Raw genomic sequence first — 9,428 nt, 5'->3', positions numbered from 1 at the left:
TACACACGCACACATGCACTGGACCCAATATACACACCTGGACACACCCACACACACACAAAAACCACTCTCGTAGTTTGCACTTCCCTAACCACCATCTCAAACATGCTATAGTATTTTCTTCTTTACTAGGCTCATCGTCTCTCACCCCAAGAATGGGAGCTCCGTAAGACCAGGGACTTTTGTCTCTCTTGTTCACGGCTGTGCCCTCAAGCCTAGAGCAGTACCTGGCACACAGAGATGATCTATAAATACTTGGTCACGGAGTGAATGAAGTGGCCACAGGGAAAAACGGGGGCCTCCCCCCTCCATCCCTACCTGAGTCACATCTTTAGATGCCCCTGGAAAGAGTGAGAGGCTGTATGAGTGAGAGTGAGATGGGGCCAGCCTGGGGGTGGAGGACAGGAAGAAGAGGAGGGCCAGTGGGGAAAGGGGAGGGGCTGAGCCCCTGCTCTAAAGGCTGAACCCCGGGACCCACGGGTGCCTGTCTGCAGCGTGCGAAGCCCAGAAGCATTGGGCAATCGTGGCTTCCTCCCTGCCCTCAGGGACCCAGCCGGGTGAGCCCAGCCCCGAGGTGTCTCAGGACATGGAGGAGACGGTGGTGCGGCCCTCAGTGTTTGTGGTGGACGGACAGACAGACATCCCATTCACACGGCTGGGGCCCAGCCGCCGCCAAAGACAGCCCTGCAGTGCATCCCAGCTGGGCCTGGGCCTCCTGCTGCTGCTGCTGGCGGCTGGGCTGGCCGTCCAGGGCTGGTTCCTGCTGCAGCTGCACTGGCGTCTGGGGGAGATGGTCACACCCCTGCTGGTGAGTGGGGCTTCGGGGCTCATGGAGGTGGGTCTCCTGTGTCACTGTGCGCGTCTCTGTGCACGTGTGTGCAAGACCATAGGCTAACAGCAGCTCAGTGCAAGTCAATTCACTTCTCTGAACCTCAGTTTCCTCATCTGTGAAATGGGTGGGATCATAAGAGTGCCCACCTCACAGGGAACAAGATACGATATTGCGTGTGTGGTGCCCGGCAGTGGCTGCCCAGGGCAGGAATTCAACCAACCAGAACCGATATTGTTTTTCAACTGAGATATAAATGACATGTTAACATTCTGTCAGTTTCAGGTGTACAACATAGGGATTTGATGCATTTATTTTTTTTTTTTTTAAATTTTTTTTTTTTCAACGTTTTATTTATTTTTGGGACAGAGAGAGAGAGAGAGCATGAACGGGGGAGGGGCAGAGAGAGAGGGAGACACAGAATCAGAAGCAGGCTCCAGGCTCTGAGCCATCAGCCCAAAGCCCGACGCGGGGCTCGAACTCACGGACTGCGAGATCGTGACCTGGCTGAAGTCGGACGCTTAACCGACTGCGCCACCCAGGCGCCCCGGATTTGATGCATTTATACTGCCATATGATTGCTATTGTAGCATTAGCTAACCATGCTGTGGGGTCACATAACTACCATTTCTTCTAGTAGTGGTAACAAATAAAACCTAGTCTCACAGCACATTTCATGTTTATAATACAGTCTTGTTGTCTGCAACCCGCAGAACTGATGTTCTGACATTGCGAAGTATTGTTAGCCATACCCTGATCACCATTATTCGGGACTGTCACTAATTCACGTTGTCCAAGTCTGCGAGAATCTCTCTCTGCCTCTGTTTACGGTTGGCTGTGGATGTATCTGTTTGCCACACCTGTGAGTCTCTGCATCCCACGCCATGGCCGTGTGGTCTTGGCCCTTTGCGTCGTGTGTTTCCAAGGCATTTGTCCTTGTGACTGGATCTGACGGCCGCATGGGCATGTCGCCCGTGTGAACCCGTACTGCTGTCCTGTGTGCGTGCGCCCACATGTCCACGTACTGGCCTGTCTACAGCCCATGTGCTGAAGACCCACCCGGATCCATAAACCACACACCCATGTATCTGTGTCCACGTGTCACATAAGTGTCCAGGTCTGTGCCCTATGTCACATGCCCATATCCACTTGTTGCCACAGATGTCCACGTGTCCTGCCATCTCGATGTGTACATGTCTATAATATTACTTATTTAATTAACTCTCATATTGTCTTACTATGCGCCAGGCACTGGAACATGCTTTTGTCCCTGTGAATTCACTGAATCTTAAATAGGCAGCATTCGTATGTCTATTTGCAGAGGGGGACTATGAGAGCCCGGGTGGTTACAAGGCTGCTGGGTGGGGCAGGAGCGTGCACATGGCCCTGGGCACTGGGGTGAGGACAGTGTCCGTGTGCCGCAGCATCTGTGTGTGTCTCACAGCCATGAGTCTGAGGATGCCAATGTGTGGGCCACGCAGGTCCTCACCGTGGGTTTCTCTGCATTTTCAGGATGGAGAAGCAGAATCCTGGAAGCAGCTGACCCAAGGTGAGTCAGAGTCCTGGGTCCTGGGGAGGGCGGGGGTAGGATGGTTCCCACGTTGCCCCCGCCCCCTCAGCCGGTTGCCCAATGTGATTTACACAACTGGCCTGAGCGCCACAGGTGCCCCTCCCCCGGGCCTGAGAAGCGGAAGTCTGGGGCACTCCGGAAAGGGTGGGGTTGACACCAGGAGGTGGACCTGATGACCCTGGCTGGAGGCTGGCCCTCACCCCTCACCGCCTCTGCCCCTAACCGCTCACCATCTCTCTCCAGGACGAAGGTCCCTCCAGGCCAACCCAGCAGCACACCTCACAGGTGAGGGGGACCCCGGGTCGTGACATGGGAGAGGGGCAGGGTGTCCTGGGGAGACCAGACAGACACCCAGCATGTCTGAGTATTCATTCAGTCACCCGTTCACTATTGATTCACAGACCTGCCCCGCTGCCTATGTCCATGCATTTCTCATATCATTGAATAAACCCTGACAAGGCGCTCACCGTGTGTCACGGGCTGTAATACGCTCTATACATATTAATTCATTAAATCTCAAGGAGGTGCTATTCATATGTCCATTTTAATGGAGAAAAACTGGAGAGCATGGAGATTACAAGTCTTCTGGCCCGGGGTGCGCTCTGTCTCTGTTCCTTGGTTATGCCACTCACAAGTTTTGATGCTTTTGGCTGGTCACTTAATGGCTCCATGCCTCAAGTTTCCCCACCTGCAAGGGGAGGGCGTAAGAAGCAAGTGACTTGGCCTTTTGGTGCCTCAGTTCCCTCCCCTCAAAGTGAGAATAAAGTGAATTAACACATATAAAGTCCCCAACCTAAAACGGAGGGGAGTCGTCGCCCCCGCCCATCCGCAGAGGGACACATGCTGACCAGACCCCTCTGTCTCTGCCCCCAGGTGCCAACTCCAGCCTGACGGGCAGCGGGGGCCCGCTGCTCTGGGAGACAAAGCTGGGCTTGGCCTTCTTGAGGGGCCTCAGCTACCGTGACGGCTCCCTGGTGATTGCCCGGGCTGGCTACTATTACATCTACTCCAAGGTGCAGCTGGGGGGCGTGGGCTGCCCGCAGGGGCTGACCAGCGGCCTGCCCATCACGCATGGCCTCTACAAACGCACACCGCGCTACCCCGAGGAGCTCGAGCTGCTGGTCAGTCGGCGGTCACCCTGTGGGCGAGCCACCGGCCCCCGCGTCTGGTGGGACAGCAGCTTCCTGGGAGGCGTGGTGCACCTGGATGCTGGCGAGGAGGTGGTCGTCCGTGTGCCGGATGAGCGCCTGGTCCGGCTCCGTGACGGGACCCGCTCCTACTTTGGGGCCTTCATGGTGTAAGAAAGGAGTGACAGTGATGCCTCCCTCAGAGGGTGCCTTGGGGAACCGAGAACCCGGCGAGCGAAAAGCTCAGCGGGCACCTCCAGGGGCCGACAACCCAGCCACCCCTGAAGGTTGGAGACCCAGCTGGCACCCCTGGAGCCCCAAAGGAAACTGCAGAGCCACTACGGGCAATACTGAAGACAAAGACCCAGAGACTTGAGGGTCTGTAGGCCCCCCAACCGGGGGAAAGCTGATCTGCCTGATATTCAGGAAGAAGGGGTGAGGGGTGGGTATTTATGTTTTCGATTCAGAGAAGAGTGGGACGTGGGGGTCCAGAGACTCTGGCCCAGGTCGGGCAACCCCAGCCTTCCCCACTCTCATGAGTGTGGGTGGTTGGAGGAAGGGAGTCATCATCAAGACTGACCCATGTGGACAGCCCAGCCAGTCCCCCCCACGGCCATAGCCACACACTCAAGATCGGCTCACAGGTCTGTGGCTGTACCTCCTCCTGGCTGTGTAAGTTCACCCTCAGAGACACGGGCGCAGGGATGTCCCGGTGACCGTTTGACCAGCAGCTCTCCCGGGAGGGAGAGGCTCTGTAGTGTTTGTGATTTCCTTGGTGTGAAGGCTCCCGTCACGGCTGGTTTCTGGCTACCAACGTATCACCAGCTGGCTGGCTGGATCTCAGCACTGCTGGGTGTTCACATCCCACCAGGACACACGGCTGTGTTTCAGCACCCAGGTCAGGGTCTGGCATGTAGCAGGCACCTGGAAAATGTTTGCAGAGAGAAGAAAGGGAGGAAGAGAGGAGGGAGGGAGGGAGGAGGGAAAAGAAGAAGGGAGGAGGGGAAGGAAGAAGGGAAAGAGGGGGGGAAAGGAAGATGGAGAGAGAATGTGGACATGCCTGCGGCATCACAGAAAATCGCAAGGTGCCCTTCAGATCTGCACTCGTACACACAAAGCATCAGATACTCGCACAGTCACACACAAGTCATAGGACCACAAACACACAGATTATGTGACATATGACCCATATATCCTACATAAGTCATCATCACAGCCACAGTGACCCAAAGGGGCCATACGGTCACACCAAGTGTCACACATGGGATGCCACGCACATCACATCAGATGCTGCATCACGGTCCCAACCCGTCACACACACACCACATCACACACAGCCTGAGGTTCCTCCCAGCTAAGACCAATACATCCTGGGATGAGGACCACTGTCGGCAGCCCTGGGCTCCCTGACCATGGGTCTTGGAAATAAATGGTAAATGTTGCAACTGGGTCTGTCTCTTCTCAGGGGAATGGTGGCTTGTAGGCAGAGGGGCGGTAGATGGGGTCACCTGGGGAGGTCACTTTACAGATAAGTAAACTGAACCCAGCTGGCCCAACTCCCTGTAGGAAGCTCAGGGGGAAGGGTGGGAGAAATCAGAAGCCTCATGCCCAGATCTGCCTCCCCCTCGAATCTCCCATTCCTGATGACGAAGTGAAGGCTACACCCTGCCAAGCACCCTGATTGCGGACATCGGGACAGAGTGGAGGTCTACCCAGCCAGCTGGAAGCTCGAACTAAGTGGGAACACGGGAAGAGTGAGGAGAGAGAGGGGCAGACAACAATATGCATACAAATCAGGCGGTCTGCAGAGATGAGCATGTACCCTGGTGTGGCTGGAGGGAGGTGTTGGTGCCCAGGACCCAAAGCTGAGGGCTCAGACCCCAGAGGTAGACGATTATTGTCGTTAGTGTTTATTTATTATTGTTGATAGTGCTGTCATTGTTGGCCTGAACAGGGAGGGAGGGAAACAGGCTTTGCAGTCAGATGGTCCTGGGTTCCAATTCCACTCTGCCACCTGCTCCTGTGTGACCTCAAGCAAGTCCCACCACCTCCCGGTGCCTAAGTTTCCTCATCTGCAAAGTGGGAGGTAACACCGGCTTTTGCCCGTGGGGCTGTTGTAAAGATTGCATCAGATCAGACACAGAAAAGGCCATTACAGCATTTGTCAGGCACTTTCGCTATTTCAGGCATCTTGTGTGAGTCACATCCTTGGATGCCTTATACACATACCTGGGCGGGAGCCATTGGTGTCCCCATGTTCCAGACGTAGAGGCAGGAATGCTGGACTCCCCCTCCATTCCCACCAAGGGCACACAGCTTCATGCCTCTCTGCCCTTGAGGGCTGCTGGGAGGTGGGGCAGCCCCTAATGCCCAGCCCCAGCCCCCGCTGGAGTTTCCTTTACTCTTATCACCGTCTTTTTCTGTTTCCGTGGCTTTGACGAGACCAAGGTGTGGGGACAATGTATTACAAAGCCACCAGCAGCCACCAGCTTCCGCCTGGGGATGGAACCTGTCACTAAGTTTAGCCTCCAAAGATCATTCCTGGGAGGGGCCTCCGGCCCTGAGGTGGTACAGCGAGCGGAAGAAAAGAGGGTGGGTAAGAGGATGGGTAGGGTAGGAGGGAGATGGAAAGAGAGGGAGGGGAGGGGAGGGGAGGGAAAGATGGAGGGAGGCAGGAGGGAGGAGGAGCAGAGAGCCTTGAAGGCAGGTGTCGAGGCTGGTGCACCAGGAGACCTAGACTTTCAGATAGCGCATGGGGTAGTGAGCCCCCAGTCCAGGCCATTGACCTACTTTACAACTTCTGAGAAGTTTATCTATTTGATTTCCGCTTTCACCTCCCATGCTCTGGCATCTGTTCAGATTATCACCTTCCCCCACAATCAGCTTTTCCTCCAGACCCGAAGTGTGCATTCCTACCCTCCCCCAGCCCCTGGAAAGGTCTCCTTTACCTCTTGCCAAGACCCAGAGGCAGTAGAAGTAAAAATAATGATGATAAATCATTTATTAACCTCATATTATCATGCTGTGTCCCTCCTGCTAAATGGCACTGTGTTCAAATACTGGGATGCATTGTCTCAGGGAAACAGAATGGGTCTTTGAGGGAAGCCAGGCCTCCACTCTGCCATTTCCCAGCTGGGTGATCTCAGGATCCGTCCTTGGCCTCTCTGGGCCTCAGTTTCCTCATCTGTAAAAGAACACAAATAGTGGCCTCTACCCTACCGTGGTTATTGTGAGATGAAATGGCTTGAGTGTTTAAGTAGTTTCCCAGAGCTTGGCCCACAGTGAGCTCTTTAATCCACAGTAGATTTTTTTTTTTTTTTTTGTACAAGCATAGCTGTAATCATGTGTACATTTAAAGTTTGAATTCTTTTCAGTGATTATATGAAAGGTGACCTCACATCCACAGGCCACATCTAGTCACAGGGTGTGTTTTTAAAATGGAAATTAGTAGCCAGCATTTAACCATGACAAAACTTTGCATGTGGACAAATCTGAACTCCTGGATTTTCTTGGAAATTTGGAAGCTGTGAACAACAACCCAGGCTGGGCAGTAGCTGTCCCTGTTGGATAGGGCATGGGGTCTCGCCAGTCTCCACCACTCCTCATTGTCTCCCATACAGAGGCTGAATGTCAGTTGCCTTTCAGCAATGTGTTTATGTGGTTTTGCTCTTAAAGTAATAAGGATCCTCAATCATACTTCTAATGTCCTCACCGCTTGCCAGACACTGTGCTAAGCGCATTAATTCACAGTAACTCACTCAATCCTCGCAATGACCGTGGGGTGGGTAGTGTTGTAATACCCACCTTAGGGGGAAATCTAAGCACAGAGAGATGAAGGTGGAAAAATAAATGACAGCCTGAAATGACCACAAGTTTCAAGAGGAGTGAGGGTTCATAGCGTTATTATTCATTTCCTGCTGCTGCTTAACGTGGTACGATTGATGATCTTTTAGTTCTAGAAGTCAGAAGTCAGAAATGAGTCTTACGGCACTGAAACCAATGTGCCGGCATGGCTTCGTGCCTTCTGGAGGGGAAGTGTGGCTCCAAATCTTTTTATCGGGGTCCTCCCAAACTGCAACACATACATAAGTCGCAATATATATGCATAATATAAGCAATACATAAGCATACATAAGTCGCAATTTGCAAGGAGTGCAGATAACATAACTTCCTTTTTATTCCTAATGCGACTCGATTTGTGCAGAGATCCCTTTGCACCAGGATGCTGAAAGCTATTATCAGTCAATTGGGAACCACCCTTCCCACATGCTCCTTTCCCAAGACTGCAAAAATTTCAGGGAGCTTAGCCAACGCCTCAGCATTAAGACTGATGGAGGGATCCAGATGATTCTCGCCTGTCCACGCAGGTGCCCACTGTCAGCCTGCTTTTTACCCATCAGCCCTCCATTTTCATGCTTGTGACCTATCAAGACCGGAGCACTCTCTGCTGCTCCTGAGCCTTGCTCACAGGGCTGATTTTCAGCCAGGCTGAGGCACCGGAAACTCTTTGAGGCTGTCTGTGGCTTCAACTGCCCAGAGACACCGTCGACTCATTTCCTTTTTGGGGACCTGCGACTTCTCTGGGCTCTGCAATGAAGGACTCGAGGCTCTTCTAGTTTGAGGTGCCCCTAGACTTTCTCTGGGGAGCTTTCTCCGCCTTTTTCTTTGTTCCAAAAAGCTGAACACAGGAGCTTCCCCCTGTTATGGGTGCTGAATTGTGTCCCCCCAAATTCATATGGTGACCTCTAACGCCCAGTACTTCAGAATGTGACTGCTTTTGGAAATCAGGCCTTTAAAGAGAAAGCTAAGGTTAAATAAGGGGTATTTTTTTTAAGTATACTATACACCCAACATGGGGCTCATGGGGCTTGAAGTCCCGACCCTGAGATCAAGAGTTGCATGCTCTACTGACTGAGCCAGTCAGGCACCCCTCCTGTAAAATAAGGTTATTAGAGTAGGCACTAATCCCATATGACCTGGGTCCTTATAAGAAGAGGAGATTAGGGCACAGACACACACAGAGGGATGACCACGTGAGGACACAGGGAGAAGGCAGCCATCTACAAGCCAAGGAGAGAAGCTGGAACCAGGAACCTGGAAGAATAGTCCCCTCTAATAAAGGGAGTCTAGAAAAACCCTACCTGTTATGGATGGGAAGAAAAGTCACCCACAAGAAATCAAGACCTCAGACCTGCTCAACAGGTGAGTGAGTACGGAGTTTCTACTTAACAGAAAGTCTGTGGGGACAGAAACTTTTGTCTCTTGTGTTTTGTGTTTTATTCTCCCTCTTATGGCCGGGACCCAGAACAGTGCCTAATACACAGTAAATTCTCAAACAATAATGGCTAAATAAATTAACTGTGACTTACCTTGATGAATAAATGTGACAGAAGTGAATTACCTGAGTTCTAGAATGTAGGCCTTAGAAGACTGCAGCTTCCACTTTTGCCTTCTCAGAGTCCTAAGTGCAAAGAAATATGGCTATCCTGTGAGTGAGGATGGGTGGACAGAGACGTCCTGGAGGGTGACAGACATGGGTGTGAAGCCGTAATAGTTTTACCAGCCCCAGATGAGCTGCCCCAGCTTTTGGAGCTGACGCTAACTATCCCCCCGCAAGCCCTGCAGGGCCATCTCATTGAATTGTAAGCAAATACAACAGTTGTTGGTTTAAACCACTAAGTTTTAGACTGGTTTGTTATGCATCAGTAGGTAACTGACAGAAGTTGCAAGCTTTTTTTTTTTTTTTTTTTTTTTTTTGAGAGAGTGCACAAGCAAGCAAAGGGTGAGAGAGAGAGAGAGAGAGAGAGAGAGAGAGAGAGAATCCCACTAGGGGTGGAGAAAGAGAGAAGGAGAAGCAGGACTCACTGAAGTGGGGTACGAGCTCAGCGGTGCCCAAGGTCAC

At 52.4% G+C, this 9,428-nt stretch overlaps 1 protein-coding gene and 1 long non-coding RNA gene across 3 annotated transcripts; one reads left to right on the top strand and one right to left on the bottom strand.

Annotated features, from left to right (window-relative positions):
- The first annotated feature begins 499 nt into the window (after positions 1-499).
- Positions 500-4,971, top strand: TNFSF14 (TNF superfamily member 14). Its single transcript, XM_040461750.1, has 4 exons — positions 500-808; positions 2,342-2,378; positions 2,643-2,684; positions 3,273-4,971. The coding sequence occupies exons 1-4, from the start codon at positions 587-589 to the stop codon at positions 3,698-3,700; spliced, it is 729 nt and encodes a 242-aa protein (XP_040317684.1). The 5' UTR covers positions 500-586; the 3' UTR covers positions 3,701-4,971.
- Positions 2,926-9,129, bottom strand: LOC121021425 (uncharacterized). 2 transcript variants are annotated; one of them, XR_005786534.1, is made up of 4 exons: positions 8,896-9,129; positions 4,169-4,450; positions 3,602-3,687; positions 2,926-3,087 (listed from the first exon to the last, which is right to left on the bottom strand). It is a non-coding gene; the product is annotated as an uncharacterized LOC121021425 (long non-coding RNA). The 2 variants fall into 2 exon arrangements; XR_005786535.1 differs by having other exon boundaries at positions 8,928-9,128.
- Positions 9,130-9,428: the final 299 nt, after the last annotated feature.

Source organism: Herpailurus yagouaroundi, unplaced genomic scaffold (assembly GCF_014898765.1).
Source record: "Herpailurus yagouaroundi ecotype Mexico unplaced genomic scaffold, PumYag 295, whole genome shotgun sequence".
NCBI lineage: Eukaryota > Metazoa > Chordata > Mammalia > Carnivora > Felidae > Herpailurus > Herpailurus yagouaroundi.
Note: the sequence above shows the minus strand (reverse complement) of the source record. Positions and strands in the feature narration are given on the sequence as shown.

What these genes read in the sequence shown, in the direction of transcription:
- TNFSF14 (XM_040461750.1), top strand. Translation starts at nt 587, where the DNA reads ATGGAGGAGACGGTGGTGCGGCCCTCAGTGTTTGTGGTGGACGGACAG. An exon ending in CTGGAAGCAGCTGACCCAAG is followed by an intron (nt 2,379 to 2,642) that starts GTGAGTCAGAGT and finishes ATCTCTCTCCAG; the next exon opens with GACGAAGGTCCCTCCAGGCC. An exon ending in CCCAGCAGCACACCTCACAG is followed by an intron (nt 2,685 to 3,272) that starts GTGAGGGGGACC and finishes CTCTGCCCCCAG; the next exon opens with GTGCCAACTCCAGCCTGACG.